This window comes from Oryzias melastigma, linkage group LG10 (assembly GCF_002922805.2).
Source record: "Oryzias melastigma strain HK-1 linkage group LG10, ASM292280v2, whole genome shotgun sequence".
NCBI classification, from domain to species: Eukaryota; Metazoa; Chordata; class Actinopteri; order Beloniformes; family Adrianichthyidae; genus Oryzias; species Oryzias melastigma.
Window position 1 is genome coordinate 25,897,233 of NC_050521.1, and position 19,143 is coordinate 25,916,375.

General features: G+C 39.3%; 3 protein-coding genes across 6 annotated transcripts in view; all 3 read right to left on the bottom strand.

Annotated features, from left to right (window-relative positions):
- zgc:113425 (uncharacterized protein LOC541425 homolog) overlaps positions 1-5,786 on the bottom strand; it is a 7,175-nt gene extending 1,389 nt beyond the window's left edge. For both annotated transcript variants that reach the window (XM_024260371.2, XM_024260370.2), the window contains exons 1-5: positions 5,351-5,786; positions 5,188-5,247; positions 2,748-2,879; positions 2,520-2,666; positions 2,322-2,379 (exon numbers count right to left, since the gene is read on the bottom strand). In XM_024260371.2, coding sequence (XP_024116139.1) covers positions 2,322-2,379; positions 2,520-2,666; positions 2,748-2,879; positions 5,188-5,247; positions 5,351-5,515 — 562 coding nt within the window. In that variant the 5' untranslated portion in view covers positions 5,516-5,786. The remainder of the gene's footprint in view (positions 1-2,321; positions 2,380-2,519; positions 2,667-2,747; positions 2,880-5,187; positions 5,248-5,350) is intronic.
- A 1,108-nt stretch (positions 5,787-6,894) lies between these two features.
- Positions 6,895-11,619, bottom strand: setd7 (SET domain containing 7, histone lysine methyltransferase). Of its 2 annotated transcripts, none has more exons than XM_036214008.1 (8): positions 11,466-11,619; positions 10,077-10,206; positions 9,387-9,588; positions 9,123-9,312; positions 8,978-9,059; positions 8,812-8,908; positions 8,551-8,708; positions 6,895-7,574 (listed from the first exon to the last, which is right to left on the bottom strand). In XM_036214008.1, exons 1-8 carry the CDS (start codon positions 11,503-11,505, stop codon positions 7,379-7,381), a joined length of 1,095 nt encoding a protein of 364 aa, XP_036069901.1. In that variant the 5' UTR covers positions 11,506-11,619; the 3' UTR covers positions 6,895-7,378. The 2 variants fall into 2 exon arrangements, with proteins under 2 accessions (XP_036069901.1, XP_024116136.1); XM_024260368.2 differs by having other exon boundaries at positions 8,791-8,908.
- Positions 11,620-13,806: 2,187 nt separating this feature from the next.
- The window catches only part of zgc:154054 (uncharacterized protein LOC777616 homolog), an 18,357-nt gene continuing 13,020 nt past the window's right edge, over positions 13,807-19,143 (bottom strand). For both annotated transcript variants that reach the window (XM_024260366.2, XM_024260365.2), the window contains exons 13-15: positions 16,111-16,174; positions 15,764-15,876; positions 13,807-14,032 (exon numbers count right to left, since the gene is read on the bottom strand). In XM_024260366.2, coding sequence (XP_024116134.1) covers positions 14,015-14,032; positions 15,764-15,876; positions 16,111-16,174 — 195 coding nt within the window. In that variant the 3' untranslated portion in view covers positions 13,807-14,014. The remainder of the gene's footprint in view (positions 14,033-15,763; positions 15,877-16,110; positions 16,175-19,143) is intronic.

The window sequence follows — 19,143 nt, forward strand, 5'->3', positions numbered from 1 at the left end:
TTCTCTTTTTTTCGTAATTATATATATTTTTTGTCTCATAAAATTCTCTTTGTTCTTAGAGATGATTCTTTGTTATTTATGATATACGTTTTTTTCATTTTTTTACATTTAAATATAAATTTTTGTGTTTTTCAAGACAATTTTTAATTTTTTTTTCTTAATCCTTTTTTTCATATTTATAGCCACTTTTTTTAGGACAACAGCAATAGTCCTAAAGCAAAAAGTTAAGGACATGTCTACAAATTATTAGGGCTGTCAGATTTGTCGCGTTAAAAACGCATTAATCTGACGTGTCCTTGACGCCGACAATTTTTTTGACGCATTATTTGCGGACTTTCTCATACGTGCCTTTCCATACCGCGCGCACGGGCGTCCCGCCCCTCTCTCACCGGCTGCTCTCACGAGATCACGGGCGGGTCTACAACCACCGAGCTGCGAGCTAAAACCGGCCGGCGCTAGGACCTGGAGAGCTCCTGCACTCTAACCCGGCTCCGGTTCGCGTCCAGTACCACGTCTGGTGGTACCGGCTCGCGTCCGGCGCCGCGTCCCGAGAGCTGAGGACCCCCGACGTTCTGAACAGCAAGCACACCGGGGGACGTTTTAAATGTTCTGGAGGTTTAAGCGTGATCCAGCCCCAGCATAGCGGTCTGTCTGCCGGCATATTCATCACGTGAACTCCACTGAGCTGCAGCCAGAGAACGCGGCGGCAGTAACAGACTGTCAAACTATCCACAGTGTATCCCGCTTTTCTCAGTCTTTAATGTTTTAAAAAACATAAGTTAATTGGAAATGATAAATCTCTATTTAATTTATTACTGCAATTCAGCAGAGGAGGAAAAGATTTGGTCCTGACAAAAAATGAACATGAAAGTGTTATGGAAATGTTATTTTTGATGTTTTTTATTTTATTTTACTGAACGTTGATTGAAGTTTTGAATTTAAGATGCCCTTCACTTGCACTTGGGCTTTTGTTAGGCATTTTATGTTACAGCCTTTTATTGTTAATAAAGTTTATCTCAATACAATGTTACAAAATAAAGTATTTCTGATGAAAACTATTAATTTTACCATTCTTGTTTTCATAATTAATGTAGAACTACTAAATTCCACGAACCACACATTTTTTTTCCTTAATAAAAGGGCACATGTAAAGTTGCGATTAATCACGAGTTAACTCTGGACAATGCGATTAATCGCGATTAAAAAATGTAATCGCCTGACAGCTCTACAAATTACGTGTCTGAGTAAACACTTTGGTTCAATCTAAGAGAAAGAGTAATGATATTAGGGATTCCTGTGGAGTTTGTGTTAACAATAGTGAGTACTTGTGATGTTTTGAAAATATTTATGGTAAGTTACCAAGAAATTCATCATGTTTGTCTGAGGTTTTTTTGTGTACTTTAGTGACGGTCCCTGACAGCCTCTGCAGCTTCAAGAGCATCAACATCAAGACAAACCTCAGAACAGGCGGATCCGACTGATCAAAGAACTAGCTTTTTTTCTGCAAAAATAAACAGTTCATACTGATCAATATTAAATACTTCCTCCTCTGTAATATCTTTGGATGAATTAAGTAGGAGGAATTAAACAGACTAGTAATATCGTGACGAGCACAAAAAAAAAAGGACACAGATTTTGTAGTTACTAAAAAAATTAGCGTGAACAATTTTTTAATTTTTTTTATTGAATGCAATACGCCTTCAAATTCAAGACAAAATGTAAAAACAAAAAAAAGATCAAGTTTATCCAATTTCCACTCCTACATCTGAGTTAAGAATAGAAAAGAAACTGTAAGTCGTACATGTTCATAGAGTTTCCATTCCCACTAAACACATCTGACCTTATGCAGATGTCAGAGTGAAGTCACTGCATTCCTGTGTGCTTTATAATGGTTTTATTGGTTTGAAGGCTCCTTATTATCAGACGCTGATATACTGATGGACACGCAGCCATTTCTGCAGTCACATTCAAGCTTTAGTCATTAAGATAAACCCAAAGTGTTGCGTCACCTTTAATAATTCCTCCTCTGCAGCAGTTAAAGCCCACAGTTTAGTTTTAAACAGGATTTTATTATTTTAAATCATTTAAATGAATAATTTGCCTTTTAAATAACACATTTTAATTTTAAACTAGTTTAAATATATTTCTAATTGTTTGAATATTTATAAGTGTGTTTTTTTTCCTTAACTCTTTTTTTTTTAGCTTTTTATCTGTTAAAATCCCTTTTATCTAAACACGACAAACTGCAATCAACCACACAAAAAGGCTTTGGGGAGAGTCTACTTCCTGGAACCTCCAAAGAGTTCCTTTAAAGTCCTTACCCTGCCACGTGCACACCATCTCTGTGTCTGCAGAGTCACTCTGAGGAACCAGCGTTTCCTAAAAAGGGTCAAATTTTCTCTTTGAAATGGACACAATAATTTCGAGTTTGAATGAAGAGCACATACGGTGAGTAAAACAATACACTCGCACCAAAAAAAATGATACTCCATAGTTCTAAGTCGGACAAATCTCCTTACCAGTCCGGTTCGGTTGTCATAGCAACCACAGGAGGGGAGGCTGCGGCAGCCAATGAAGGCGATCAGCGACGAGAGAAGTAAGCTGATCACACAGCTGAGGATGATGGTGGAGTTGGCTCCCTTCACCATCCGATGAAGAACGAACGTCTGAAGAAAGATGGAAGCATTTCTCCACCAGTTTGGATTTTTTAAAATGTATTTGGTTAAGTTTTGTTGGGGTTGGTTTACCACTTCAGGAGTGTTCAAGTGGTGGAAAACATCTTCATCTTCCTCGCCGTAGGTGAGAGTCAGTCCACAGTAACCTGATATGACCACGGACGCCACACAGGACAGACCAGCAGCCACGACCATCACACTCACCTGAGAAGAGGCGCCACAGGTAAATCTGACGAACAGAAAGCCTACTCCAGATAAAAAATAAATAAAATCTGATTGATCTTCACTTAGAAACTGAAACATCAATTCATCAAATCTGTAAATTCCTACACTTTGGGCAAAAAACAATTTGGTCTACATTTATCTATAAAAGTCTCACCTTTCTTCAGGTTGAATCATTTTTACAGTTTTAGGCTGAAAGATGAAGAAAACGTGTTTTCAAATCATTCTTGATGTCTATTGTTGATCTGATAAACATTGATGAGGATCCGTTTCTGATGAGCTGAAAATGCCCACATCCAATTCTAATTAACCAACTAACTGTTTTCATGATGGTTTTCAGTTTACACATTAAAATGGAAATGTTTATTATTATTATTATTATTGGTATAGTTCCCTGCAAAATAACAGACTTCTAGGAACAAACAGTAAAGCTCTAAGTTTGGGGTTTGTAGAACTCTTTTGGATTTTAGAAAAAATAAAAACTGCATTTTTGGTGTTTTTACTATGTTCTTGTAGCATTTTTCTCATGATGGAGGACATATATGAAGTAAATTAAGCTTTAAATTGTCCTAAAACCAAACTTCCATGACCGGGGTTTGGACCGCCGAGGCACTGGCCTTCGACTGTCCCCCAAACATCATCGTACCGACCCCTTCTGAGCTCTCCTGCAGATGGTCGGCCCACGGGACAGTGATCCTATGCTGCTTCTTCGGGTTTGACCCAACCATGGGCGGCCGTGGTGCAGCAGTAGGGCGGTCGACCTTTGATAGGAAGATTGCAGTTCGATTCCCACCAATGTGTTGAAGTGTTCTTGGGCATGACACTGAACCCCACATTACCTCTGGTGGAAGGTTAGCGTCAGTGTTCGGCAGCGGAGCCACCATCGGTGTGTGAATGTTTCTGTGACTGTAAAGCGCTTTGGGCCTTCAAGGAAGTAGAAAAGCACTATACCACCAGGCACCAGGCGTTCGCCTATGAGCCCCAACCCCAGGTCTGGCTCCAGGGTGGAGCAGCCAATCCAGGAGATGTAGCTTGATCTTCTGGTGGGTGGAGTGTTCTTGCCTCAAGTGAAGGAGTTTAAATATCTTGGGGACGATTGTGCGAAGATCGGAGTGTGAGATCGACAAGCGGATTTGGGTTATGGTCCGCCGTTATGTGGTTACTGCACCGGTTCATTAGGGTGAAGAGCGAGCTGAGCCAGGAAGTAAATCTCTTAATTTATCAGTCGATCTTCGTTCTATGATTATGACCAAAAGAACGAGATCCCGACTACAAGCGGCTGAAATGAGTTTTCTCTGGAGGGTGGCTGCTACCTTAGCGTAGCTCGTCACCCGGAGAGAGCCGCTGCTCCTCCACATCCAGAGGAGCCAGTTGAGGTGGCTCGGGCATCTGGTCCAGACGCCTGGTGTTCCGGGCGTGTCCCACTGGGTGGAGGCCCCAGGGAAAACCCGGGACACGCTGGAGAGACTACGTCTGCCTGGGAACGTCTATGGTTCCCCCAAAGGAGATGGAGGAAGTGACCAGGGAGAGGGAAGTCTTTGCTCAGACTGCTGCCCCCAGGACGAGCACAAGAAGATGGATGGATAGTAGCTTCAGAGACGGCTTCTGGGTATTTCTTAATTCAAATTGTTGTGAATCAGGACCAGAAACAAAATGGTAGAAAAAGATTCTATTTGTGGTGTAAAAACACGTCGCCTCATTCTATTACATCCACTTGTAGATGACGAGATTCATGTATGTCTTCGTTCAAGCTGGAATCTGGCTCAGAACTGTATTTTTGTTGCACCGTAGTGTCAGAGGGCTGTAAGCTAGTGAGAAAGAGTGTAAACAAAGGGATGACAGGAAATCGCCCCGCCCACAACTTAGAGCTCAATTTCTAACGAACTCTGAAGAAACTATGTAGAAAATGACAGAATTTTATTTAATCTAAAAACGGCGTTAATCTTAATTTTTGAAAAAACACAAGATTATCGGAGCGAGTCGCTAACGAGAAGTGAAGCGCCAAGCAGTAGGTATTGGGTCCATAGAATAAATTGGAACCCACAAATCCCCAGTCTTAAGATGGTCACTTAATATTCCACTTGGTTGCTGTTTACCAATCATGATACATCCACCCTTGTGCTTCACAACATGTGTTCTCTCATTGTTCATTTTAGAAAGTTTCTAGTGTTCTACGTCTACTTTGAAGACAAAAAGGATATATTCTACTAATATTTTTTTCTTGTTTATTTGGATGGACTAAAACCACAAACATAAAAAAAAAAAAATAAATAAACAAAGTAAAGTTTACCAGGATTGAGTTTTTCCTTTGGGAGGCAAAAAGAGCCAAAACCCCCGGAGAGGCCATGATCTGAAACCACACAGAGCTGCTTTAAACACACAGGAATGACAATTATTAACCGCTTTCCCAGTCAAAGGTGATCCGCAACCGCGGGAAAAGTTCGCCGCCTCACCAGTCCCCCCCACAGCGGCGTCCTGCTGCGGCTCAGCGGGGTGCTTTTGCGGAAAACGGCGTCCATGAAGCCGCACACCACGCACAGACCCGCACAGGCCATCTGGAGGATCCCCAGGATCAGAACGCCCCTCTGGTTGAAAATAAAATACCTGTAGCGGTCCATTCTACGGCATGAACGCGCGCGGGACCGATGGTCGGTGGATATGCGGGATCTTTGTGCGTTTGATGGTTCAGTCTCACAACTCCGAGGACGGAGAACATCGAGTCTCTCAAAGCGAAACCAGAGCTGGAAACATCAGCAGAAAGGCAGCGGGAAGTGAGAGGAGGAGGAAGTTTATCCATTAACCTGGATGACCACAGCAGGTGAAACGAGGGTTTGTCTGCGCCCTGAGTCTGGACTGCCAGGCGCACAGGCCACGCCCCCCCAGGAACGACAGGACAAAGGTTTCAGAGGAACGAGATTGTTAGAATCGGATCTACATGTTTACATTACCAACAAATCCGGATTAACTTAAAGTGAAAGTGAAAAAAAAACTGAAAAGCAAAAAATGAAAATGTGAAAAGAGTTATAGTATGGCCTAAAGTACACTAAATTTGAAGGAAATATAAAAAAATAAAAATAATTGTTAATAAATACATATTTATATATATATTCTAAGCATAAAAATGTAAATAGTTAAAATATATTTTAAACTTAAAAGAATTTTTAAATAAAAATGTGAACAATTTAAATGTAAATATATATTATTTAAAATGTAAACAGTATTAAAATACAAAAATATTACATTTAAAAATATGTATTTTAATCTTAAAAGAAATAAAAATAAGAAAATAAATTTAAAAAAAATCTATTTGTGAATTTGAAATATATAAGCTATGAGAAAAATATTATTTTTTTAGATGTAAACAATGTAAGAAATGAATTTATAAAACATGTTTTAATAAAAAAAAATCAAAAATATTGAAAAAAATGGGAAAAAATGGTAAGTTTGACAAAAATATTTTTTAAACTTGAAAAAAATAGTGAAAATTTGAAAACAAAATACTGAAAATTTAAAACAAAAATCTCCCATTTTAAGGTTGAATAAGAATAAAAGAAGAAATGACACAGGCGGTGCAAACAAACACTGTTCAGGGGCAGAAATGGTCATAACCTGTTTCTTGATGTCAGTCGAACAGTTCAGTGGAATCAAAACTCTGAATTGAAACTGTAAATTGATTAATAAAATTAATACATTTCCAAATATTTTAACTGATAGAAAATATTGATTTTAAAAGCATAAAGCTTTCCAGGAAATCTCTAATGTGTAGAATTCAAATTTTCTATTTAACTTAAAAGCCTTCAGATTGTTTTCTGTGAACATGATTTAAGACAGTCAGGTTTTCCAAAGTATATATTTTTTAATTTAAGAGCAGAAGAATGAACTCTGAGATCTAACCCTCCAAAAAACCTGAGGTGTCAGACTATCTTTATTACAGTGGGAGCTCCATAAGACTAAACTCATGATTGAATGAGATCTTTTTTTAATTAAAAGACAAATATATGAATCAAATTAGTTTATTTGACCTTTTATTGTTGAGTTAAACTCATGTAATCGGATTAGAAAAATGCACCACAGCTCTGTAACAAATTCACTTAAGGTAACGGTTTACATGACGTTTGTTAAGATGACATGAAATAGTACATAGACTGTGTTTGTAGGGGCGGGTTATAAAGTAATTCACATTTTAAGTAGTTGGCTGTAACAAATAATGGTAACAATGTCCAGGAAAAGTTAATGTCAAGACTTAAAGTCGAGTTTTTCTTGATAAACCTGAAAAAACAAACCCTGAAAATGTCAGGTTGAGTTATTTGTTAGATGAGTGAGCACGAAAAACATTTGAAAAGTCTAATTTTTTTGGTTTCTTGCATAGTTCTTGTGCAACTTTGCCCCAAACGAGGCCTCCACTCAGGCAGAGGTTAGCAGCTGCTGGAGGACTTCCAGATCCATGATGCTGAAGAGTCTGAAGGTGATCAGCCGCGTCGTCACTGTCCAGCAGCATCCACCTGCTGCTGCTGCTGGAACACCTCCAGCTCCTGCATGTACCAATCAGGAGCCTCTGGGTCATTCTGTCCTGTGGGCTTATGATCGTAACCGTAGGCAACCGTTAGCTCCTCGTCCTTCTGCACCGCTCTTAGGGTTCGGATGCACTTGATTTGCCCAAAGCGGGGATGGACAAACCTGCCAAGATTCAGAGTAAAGACGAAGTCAGGAACAAAAGAACTATATGGATCACCTGGATTCATACTGAACGTCTTTATATGGCCAATTCACGTCTGCTTTTTCTGTTCAGACTTCCTGCTTACTGCTTTTGAAGCGTTCTACAAAAGCGTCTGTAATCCCGTCTCCACGTTTGGGTTCATGAGATCATTCAAAGACTGTCAGTACGGTGAGCTTCACCATCGACTCTGAATGATGGCGGTTTCAGCGGTACTTCTGTCTCTATGTGATCCAGTTTGATGACTTGCTGTCCCTTATTAGTCTGAGCTACCCAGTCATAGAGTTTAGATCCAGATTCCAGCTCAGACGAGGAAAATTAAGACTTTAATAGATCTGCTTGTCTGCAAATGGATGCTTCAGAATTGGGGCAGAAAATGTAGACTTTGGCCCCGCCCATTTCAGTAGCTACATCATTGGTTTGAGCATCTGGTTTTCATTTGCTGTTGATTTGAATAAAAAAAAAAATCACAGAAACTGAGTTTTAACTGTACATTCTTTCATATAGGTCCTCTACTATGATATAAATGCTACAAGAACACGTTCTTGAAACACTTCTTTAAATCATTTAATAATAAAGTGGTGAAATTTTATATTTTTATTCTTCTAGATGTTTTTTTTTCATAATAAAAATGTTAAAATGACATTGAATAAAGTAAAAAGTAAAACCACATTCTAAAATGTGCTTTTACAGCTTCTATATTGTTGTGCTCTGGCCTGAAATATCATGACGAAACTCCAAAATCTAAATTAAATCATAATCAGGTGGATAAAAAATGGTGACCAACTTAAAAACATTGATGAATTCACTTTCAAACAAAGAAGACTCTAAATCCATTATCCATAGTTCAACTTCAGGATGAATAAGAACCTTCATAGACAATATTTTGCTGTATTTGTTTGGTTTCAAGTGTTCGGTGGATTCAGATCTCATACGTACGGGTCGTATTTGCAGTTGGGCGTGAAGGAGTGGTTGGCCTTGTGACCCAAAGACGCGCAGTATCTCTCGGTCTGATCGAAAGGCTTCGGGACGTCGATGACGGTGTCTTCATCCAGAGAGATGGTGTTCCCGTTGAGGGCCCAGTCCCGGCTGTCCACCTGAAAATCCAACACACACAAACACAGCCTTTGTTTAGTTTAAAATGATCCAACATGGAGATGGACAGTGAACGTGACACACCTCGGAGTGGGTAATGCGCACCCCGTTGTAAAAGGCCATTACGGTTCCGGGCTCTGCGTCCGTCTTGGCGAAGAGTCCCTGTCCTGCTCCTTTGATCTTAGAATCGGCCACAAACACCCTGAAAGTCACAAATCGCAGATTCATGCCCCGTCTGCTTCACCTGGAGGAGAATCCTAGGAGAACTCACCTTCGGCTCTCGTATGGGTCTGGGAGGAGAGTGTGGGTGGCGATGCAGGTAGACGTAGACTTATCGTAGGAGTAGACGGCACCTTCAAAGTAAAACATTTTACGGTCCAGCTGCTTCTTTATATCTTGATGATGCACTAACTTACTGTTGGGGGCGACCTCAAAGCGAGGCCTTTCATTCTCTTTAGAGATCATTGTGGCGGATCGAGCTTCGATGATCTCCCCCTCCACGAAGCTTCCGTACAGAGCGGTGCGTCCGTCGGGGTAGATGTACGCTAAGGACTTCCCGCTCATCTCCCCGTCCGCGTTCACCTCCCCGAACACGCAGCCTCCGTCCTGGACGCACCACAAAGCACACACCGTCAACAAAAGCCACCTCGGTTCCGCTGCTGTCAGAGTGTTGGACTCACAGGGTAGTAGACCCAGCACTCCCTGCAGCGGGCGTTGTCTTTGTACTGGCCCTTAAACGTCAGCCGGCCCTCACTGTCAAACTCCTGAGCGGGTCCGTTGAGCTCCCCGTCCACGTACGTCCCGTTGAGAACCCCCCCGTCTTCATAGGTGTACACCCCCTGACCCTGCAGGGCGTCGTCCACGTAGAAGCCCTCCAAGGTACTGCGGGCAGAAAAAACGGACAGAAGAAAGTCAAAACGTGACCGAAATCTTTGGTTCTGCTAAACCCAATCTAGCCTTTGATGAGAGGTCTAACAAACATCCAAACACTCAATCTGTTCGAGAAAAATCCTGTATGAACATTTGATATGTTCACAATCGTCAATCTGCAATCTTTTTACAAAGGTGGTATACAGTTAAAATGCACAAATGCTCTAAAAATTGCAGAATCATGTTAGATCTTAAATCTATAAACTAAACAAACTAAATGCGCCACTGTCACAGGAAGTAGAGACATTTTTCAAAGTAAAATGTCGGTGAAGGTTCCTATTCTCAAAGTGAGACCAAAAATCAGTTTAACAGAATACGTTTTGAAAAACAATTTTGTTTTAAATATAGTCATATATTTGTGAGAAAATAATTAACAAAATAAATACAGACACTCTAATTTTATGATATTTTGATTATTACACATGTGGTTTCTACCCTACCTTCCATCAAAAAAGAAGAACTTGCCCTTGCCGTTCTTCTCTCCGTGGGTGAAGTGTCCTTCAAAGCGATCGCTGGATGAGTACGTTACGGTGCAGAATCCATGAGGCTGACTGTCTTCATCCAGCGGTCCTCAACACACAAAAGCAACACCATGAATAGTCAGTTACCAAAGAGAGACCAGAACCCCACCAGTAGTTGTTAGAGGCAACAAAAATCTAATTTAGAAGGTTTTAGGTGTTTCTAGTCTGTGGTGCATCTACCATCTAGTGATCTGGAAACCATAATCAGTAGGCAGTACTGCACCAAAGCAAAGAAGATGCTGAAGGACATCAGTCAGCAGCATTAGACTCTTTTCTCTGTTGAGGTCAAAGAAACTTTTATGCTCCGTGAAGTATAACAAGAAGAGGAGCTTCTTCCTGCAAGTTATTTGGCCCTTAAAGATCCACTCTGATCATCTTTTGATCTAAATTTATAATGCATCTTCATGTTTTTGGTCTTTTGCTAAGGAGTTTCCAGTGATTTTTTAAAATTATGATTATTCAATTTTTAGCCAAAAAAAAAAATAAAGTTATTTTCTAGGACATAATTTTTGTAGAGCGGAAGAATTGTATTAGAAATGTGCCTCGGAGTTGTGGGCGGGACCATTGGGAGAGACCACACCCTGTCCCCCCCCTCCCATTGCTGAGAGCTCTCTGTAGCTCTCCTGCTAACTTACCCTAACATTACCTTACAAAAATTGCAAGCAATATTGGAGCTATCTAGACGTACAATTATGAGCCAGATTCCAGCTCAGACAAGGAAAACAAAGACGCTCATGGATCTAGTTGTCTACAAAGGGGCGGAGCTGGGAGCTTGAGGTCCCGCCCACAGTGTTTTTTACATCACAAATACAATATTTCAAACATCATTTTTTAAAACCTGCTCCTAATCAAGGATTTGGTTAAAGAAACACACAAAAATATAATTTTAGCTTAATTTTTTTTTAATCCATGACCTCCATTGTGAGAAAAATACCACAATAACTGGTAAAATGAGTGACTAAGCAAATCTAAAAGATTAACTATTTATGTATACATAAAATAAAAAAAAATATCGTGCGTAGCATGCACATTTGCACTATTGTGTCATCTTATAATCGTTAAATTTAGTCAAATGTTGAAGCCATTACTGCAGCGGGACACTAAAATTACACAGACCGGAATCGATCACCCCCTGAGCGGACTCCTTCTGAAATCGAGTCCCCGGCTTTCAGAGACACCCGGGAAGGCCCACCGACAAACTCGCGCGTGCGTGTTGTGCAGCTCCGTTATTGTAAACACACAGATAACAGTGGCGTTTGATGTCCGCGCGCCGGTAACCTGTTACGTCAGAGAGGAGTGTCTACCTACCTACCACCACCTCCTCCTCGCTCTCCTCGTCGCTGTCCATTCCTCCGGAGGCTGCCGGGCGAACTCCACCACGCGGCGGCTGCTCCCGTCACCCACGCGCCCACTTTTGGCCGGCGCATCACGTGACACCCCGATCAGACATGCCGCGCGGTAGACGCACGTGACATTTCACCCTCCTGATTGTTTATTGTTGTTTTGCTCCTCGAAACCAAATAATTAAACTAATTTAGTTGTTTTTATTGCAGGAATATTCCATTATCAGAGACAGGAAGCATTTTTTTCTCCAAACAAAACTAAAATGTTTTTAATTCATTCCCGTGACCGAACATGAGACACTTATAACTCTTATGTTTTAATTAACCTGCCCCCCACCCCCCTTCGATGAAAATTATGTTTTAAACATTTCTTGTGTAATTTTCGTGAAGATGAAGGACATTCATAAAAAAAAATTAAGCTCAAAATTGCATTTCTGAATATTTATTTATTCAAATTGTAGTGAATCAGGAGTAGATGAAAAGATGTCGTTTGAAAAATATTGTATTTATTATGTAGATAATATATCGGGCGAGGCCACGAGCTCTTGCTCCGCCCCATTCTGATGAATCCCGTTGCATACAAATAGATCCATGAACGTAAATTTGACACTTTTCTGCAAAAAATAATTTAAGAAACGGTCAGTGCGCCAATTTGGCCACTAGGGGGCAGTGTCACACACCAAAACAGCAACATTATAAATGATTTGGACAAAAAAATCAATGTATGAAGGGAAAAAATGATGAGATTAAGAAAACATTTGGGAGACAAAGTGGAAAATGGAAGCAGCACAGAAAATACTATGATGTTTGATCAGGTGAGTTCACCAAACTCACATCCCATCCAGAAGAATTTACACTCACAAAACTCTATTTTTAACTATTTATTGCTTATTTTGCCACAAGAATCTTCCAGTCTGATGAAAGTATGGATAATTTTTCCAGCCTGACATTTCCAGCCTGATTCATCCAAAAACAATGGCTGTGGTTCATCTGTGTCCCAAATAAAAGCAATAAAATCGCCTAATTGACAAAGATTGAAGTAGAAATTTGTCTTTAAACTGTTTTAGATTCCATTTTTTTCTTCTATTCATAAATATTTCTGATTTTTCCAACAGCTCAGACACAAGAAGTGTCCAATAATAAAGAACCGTCTTTCTGATGGATTAATTAGTGCTAATTAAGTGTTTGTCATGTAAAAATAAGCAGTATTTGTTTGTAGAAACAGTCAGAGGAGACTTAAAGGAGAACATTTTGGTCCGTCAAGCTGAAAGTGAATCCAGCCTCATCATTGTGACGTGTAGACAAAATGACGTAATGCCGTTTTTGGTTCATGATGAACTGAAAACAAACAGTTTGTCGCATTTATTGTTGACCTATTTAAAATGGACTTTAATTTGATACGATTCTGACTTATTGTCTGTTGTGAGAGTTTGAATTTCATTGTTTTTATTTACCTTAAATTGCAGGAAAACATCCAAACTATTTTGCAGATTCATAATTCAAATTGTTTTCTTAATTTACCTTTGGTGTCTTGAAATTGTTTTTAGCAGCAAATAAATTTCTGCATTTTTGCATAATAAAATGTTTGATTAAATAAAATATTAAAGATTATTTTTTAATGAAATGAAGTAATAAAATATTTCAGGAGAGATTGTTTCCTACATTTTTATATTTAATAATCAGAATATAGATTTGTACCATCAATAATAGTTAAAAAAAAATCACATTAAAGTTTTTTTTTTAATTGTCTGAGCTTGGCTGTTACATTTTCTCTTTTATGTCACTTTTGTCATTTGAATTTTTGTAAATAGATTATTGAATAATAAAAACATTTTTCAGGGTTTTATTGTTCAAATTTACTTGGTTGTTTAAATACTTATACAGTTTTACAAACAAATGTTTATCAAGTTAACCGTCTGCGGGGTCAATTGGTTTAAGGAACCTTTTCTTAATATATATATATATATACATACATACATACAGATATATTAAATAAATAAGTGTTAACATATTTTACTTTTTTTAAAAGAAGTAGGTATGTTTTTTTGTACCCTGCATGGACTATTTTTTTTAAGTTTTACTTTTTACACTAAAAAGGAGCTGTAATGAAATGAAAAACATCAGATTAAAGTCATTTTTTACTTCAATGATCAGTTTATGATTATTTTTGCTTTTTTTAAGCTATAATTAGGATTTCAATGAATCAAAATGTCCAAATACTTGAGTACAAATGACAGAAACAAAGAAATAATGAGATTTTTTCCCCCCCAAACCACTGAGGACTTGAATTCAGTAAAGAAAAAACATTTTTGGATGACACATTTTATTTATTTGTAGAAAAACATTTCATAGTGCAAAACAGAGTTCCGTCTCAGAGCAGCAGCAGCAGTGATGTGTCAGAATAATTTAACCCCTTCATCTTCCTCAGATGTGTCGCTGATGAAGACACTTGTTCCTGTAGAAGAAGTCTTTGTCCTCCAGGGGGAGCCAGAGAAGTTTCCCTCCATGTGATCCTCAAACTTTGATGTGAACCTGACAGACAGGAAGGAGCGAACATCAGGAGTGACTCTTCAATCAGAGCAAACTTTGAAACGACCAGCAGACACGTGACTTTTCATGAACACAGACATTCGAAGCTTTGTCAACAAACAAAGTAGACTTTTGTTTGGTTTTTGTCTTTCATTCCCACCTACACAACAGCCATTTCCATGACAATGTTTAGATTAAAACGGGTTTTGCTTTGTCGTTATTTTCAGTAAGAGTCAAACCTGTTTAGTCCACATACATGGAATGTATTTTCTGTACTATTTTATTTTCTATTTACATTTTACATGCATAGAATTACTGAAAGTGAAAAACACAATACTTAACCATGCATCTATTTATATTAAAAAATAACTTTTAAAAAGATATTTACACAATAAAAACTAAAATAATTTCTATATAAAGTGGAAAGTGCTGTGAAAGCTGACAAATGTGTCAGGGCGCATATTATTTTTTAAACACAATGAAATCATATTTCTGTTGATTTTAACCTTTTCTTGTAACTAGAATAATTTAAGATTAAATTGCATATCTGAGTATCTTTCTATTCAACTTGTGTTTGATCAGATGAAAACCGCCGGCATAAAAAAGCTCAGGTTTGTGAAGCCGCAGCTGGTGTGGGCGGGGCCAAAGCCTGCGCTACAATTCTGATGTATCCACTTGCAGACAAACAGATCCACGTGTCCAAAATGGCTTTTAAAATTTTTTTTATGTTGTTTGGGATCGTTTCTTCACCAGCTCTGCAGAAAATATGTCTTTAAAAAGGCTCAAGCTTTTTAAATTTTAGCTAAAAACTGCATAGTCATGATTAAAAGATCAATGGGAATGCTTTTATGACAGAACAAATATAGTTGTAGTGAGACTAATTAAAATATTATCTTTCATGCAGTTTACACAACAACAGCATTTTTTTCTTTTTTTGGATAAAATACCAAAAACTATCAAGTTGAACATGAATCTGGACAAGAATCTGATTTATTTTTAGTTTTTATTGAGGCTCCCTAGTGGACAACTAACGTGAAACCAACAAAAGTAAAAAAATATAAACGAACAGATGCATATATTTAGATAAAGAGTATTAATTAATTCTTATGCTTTTGTGATCTATTGAGTAATTTGAGTTTGAGCGCTCACACCACATATTTACCACTGTTGCTTTAAAATAAGGGGCCAAAATCCAAAACATACCTGTAACTCTTAAAGACCCACTCCGATAAAATTTGTTTTTTGATATGTTCTTGTGCGTTTTTCTGATTATTAGTGACATATATTGAGAAAACTAAGCTTAAAATTATATTTCTTTGTGCAAATTCTTGTAAATCAGGACTAAAGGAAAAAAATACAACCAGTTTCCACTGTTGCTCTGAAAGCGTCTGCAAAGCAAAGATAAAACTCATGCAGGATGTGAAGTTTTAATTTGCATTTTGAGTTTGATCTGTTGAGGAAACGGAATCCGTCTGCCATGTTTGATTATTTCAATGCAGCTTTTGTCTTAAACTGGAGTTCTGATCATGTGACATCTCCAGGCAAATTTTGACATTTTCACCTGCATTTTGTGTCACCAGCAGTCAAGAAAACTGCAGACTTAACGGTAAATAATTAGCAGTTCACTGAATTGTTTTTGAGTCAAACTCAGTTGTAAAGAAGTCACCTGCAGCAGACAAAACTCCTCGAATAAAAGCAAATGTGTCACTCATTAAGACTTAAAGAAGACCGCACCTCACTCAGCACAGCCCAAAGGTCAGAGTCTGACTGAAACACCAGGCGCAGGGCTGACACCGGCTGCAGCTCTTCATCTATTTCTCCTTCAGCCACTCCGTTGATGAACGCACCTGAAGCAGAAGACAGCGCTCATTCATGTGTGAGGGGGTTTCATAATGTAAAGAGGATTTATTTACAGGAAAAAGTCACAAATATTCAAAATAAAGCAGCAAAGAATCCCGTCTAAGGTTACCATACATACAGAGGAATGCAAACGTCCTCCTGCTGTCATTTGCATGGTTTAAACTAAACAAAGCAAAGGCAACAAAAAGGATCCAGAAGAGATCAATCACTTCAATACTCACCTATGGTGAAGAAGCCATTGTCTGAGTTCTTGTATTTAGAGGCCATTCTTTGTTTTGTTAAACCCTAAAAAACGAGGACAAATACTTTCATTAGTGGAAGCGTTTGTTGGCACTAAAACATCAGTTCATTAACGACTTTCCGACACAACATGGCGATGATTGTGAGAAATTTGCTGAGTTTTTAAGGCGGTAAAGCCAAGCGGCTCTCCAGCTGTCATACAATCTCATCAGGCGTTTTGCATTTGCTGTTTTGCATGAGAAGTTTGTAGAAAGTCGTGTGTTACATTACACTTTCCCAACACTGTTCACTTATGCTCACAAGAGCCAGAGGGCAGAGCTGGAGCGGAATAGGAATGAGGAAGGAGGAAAAAAAAAAAAAAAAAACGCAGTTTCTGAGTCGATGATTAAAGTTTGACGACACAGAGCATACTTCCTCCCATTTAGATTTTGTTCTCGACATACAGTACATGTTTCTGTGCTGTTGCACAGCTGAGTGACAGCACTCCTCAGAAGACGACCGATCAAGTTCAGCCCTTCCTTTCATTTTGGTGGAGAACAAACAAATTTATTTCAAATTTTTTGCGAAATTGCCTGCGGAGGTTTGTCTGTGTCACCAGAATTAACATAGCAACTTATGAATAAGAGTGAGAATCAGAGTGATGCTCCAACCATTGACTGCACCCGAGGACTAGAATAAACCATATAAATTGGTTTGATTCTGGCTCCAACCAAATAGAGTCAATCTGCAATGCAGACGTCACCAAAATCCCATCGACTTCTTCAGTCATTCTATTGGTCTGAAGAACCATTCTTGGATGGATGTCCTTTTTTTGGACATCCATCCATCCTTGTTCTTCCACTCATCCTGGACCAGGTCGTGGGGGTATTCAGACTTCCCTCTCACTGGTCACTTCCTCAAGGTCCTCTGGGAGGACCCGAGGTGTTCCCAGACCAGCCGAGACACGTAGTCTTCCCCGGGGCCTCCGTCTAGTGGAACATGCCTGGAAAAACCTCCCCAGGGAGGTGACCAGGAGGCATCTGGACCAGATATCTGAGCTCTCTCCAGTTGACTGATCTTTCTCACTATCTCTAAGGGAGCGCCCAGCCACCCTCCGGAGGAAACTCATTTCATCCGCTTATAGTCGGGATCTCGTTCTTTAGTCACGACCATAGGCGAATAACTGGAATGAAAATCAACCAGTAAATTGAGAGTTTTGCTTTCTAGCTCAGCTCTCTCTTTACCAGAACAGACAGTAACAGCAGACGTTGAAGCTAGTGGGTACTTCCTGTGTAGAACGCCGTTGAGGAGGGGTCACTCGGTCCCTAGCCAACCCCATTTAAATAGATCAAACTCCTTGACGCTGAATGGCCAATTCCTTTATTGGAAAATAAACATAATATATTTCTATGTAATTGGAAGAGCATGACGGGGTTAAAGACGTGGAAACTTCTTCAAAATGACTAACATTCAGTCTGAGTGGCCTTTCCTGCTTCTATCAGTCAGTTTAACACGTGACCTAAACATGGTTTTACAACCTGGATTAAAGCAGCAAAGTGGTTGAAACAGTCATTGAGGAATAAAGACCGTCAGAACTCCTCCAGGTGTGATTCTGCTCCTCATATCAGTCTGACCTCATGACTCAAAGTTCACTCCGTTTGAGAAAAAAAAAACAGTCAAAGAAACCCGATCCAACTCGTTTTACCTGCTATGAACCGCTTGCTTAACTGTGTACACAACTACACACGTCGCTTCAGCAACAGGCTGGTAAATCCCACATTATGATCATTCCACAGCATGCTTCATCACACTCTACCCCCATGTTTTATCTCATCTTCTTAAACCAAATCGTGGAGAGATATGATAACCACCTTAGACACGAATTCCCTGCTGGGGAGTGTTCGTTTTTATCGTAGCGACTGCAACTCGTGGTTTGTCATCTGAGCAGTGGAGCAGAAACGCACAAAATATATTTTTTAAAAGACAAGTGGCCACAAAGAGGAGAGGTTCTCCTCTGAAGTTTGATTAGATATTGTGTTGGGAAATGCAAATATTAACAAAAGCTGTGGGAAACCAAAAGGTTCAAACTCGCCACTTTTGATTCACAGAGGCTGAACTGGCGAATAGGGCTGTAATGAGTATCCGGGTACTCGGGTATTCACGTACGGATATTCGCGACATCCATCATTCGCGATCTTTATAAATGTAGTAAATTGTAGTAAAATATGATCAAAATATCATCTGAAGACGATGAATTTTTGCTCTGAAATGCAGATTAGTGTTTGATTTTAAGCTTACGAACTAAAACAAAGACAAAAGAGCCGTAAGTACCCGCTAGCTTCAAGGAGCTAAAAGTCCATTGACTTCTACAGAGATCTTTCTTGGTAATCCAATTACTTTTCATGAAATTTGAATTTTACTTCAAGCTATAAAACTGACCAATCAGATGCCTCGATAAAAGTAGGTGGAGCCTGCTGGTCCCCCAATGTTTGAAACCTTTGAGAGGTTTCCAAGCTCACTTCTGATTGGTTGAATAGTTGTCAGTCAAAACTTAGACCGATAGATGTGTTCACGTGGACACAATTAATCAGATTAAAAGTGTAAATGTGTCGTGTAAACACGCCACTCTGACTCGTTTGGATAAAAAACCGATCAAGATGGGTGGGTTATGCCAATTTTTGATCCGATTGAGGTGGATGAAAACTAATAATTTTAGTAATTACTGTACTGGATTTTAAGTCCTGTGTAGACGGTGTGTACTCCAGAGGAGGCTTCGGAACGCGGTCCGGCCACATGCTCCGCGTGAGCAAGCTGCCTCCGGAAAACCATGTCTCCAGGCTGAGGAGCGCCTACAGGACAATCCAAAAGTCTTTTGAATGCTAAAAATGTCGCTCCGCGTTCTGAACAGTCCTGTATAACTGTGCAAACAGTCATGCGTTACCAAATATGTCCAGAAACAAAGACTGATGTATTCGCACGTATTTACGTGCAGCCAAGATGTGAACTGCTGCAGTAGTCGCATTTATTTTAAGTGT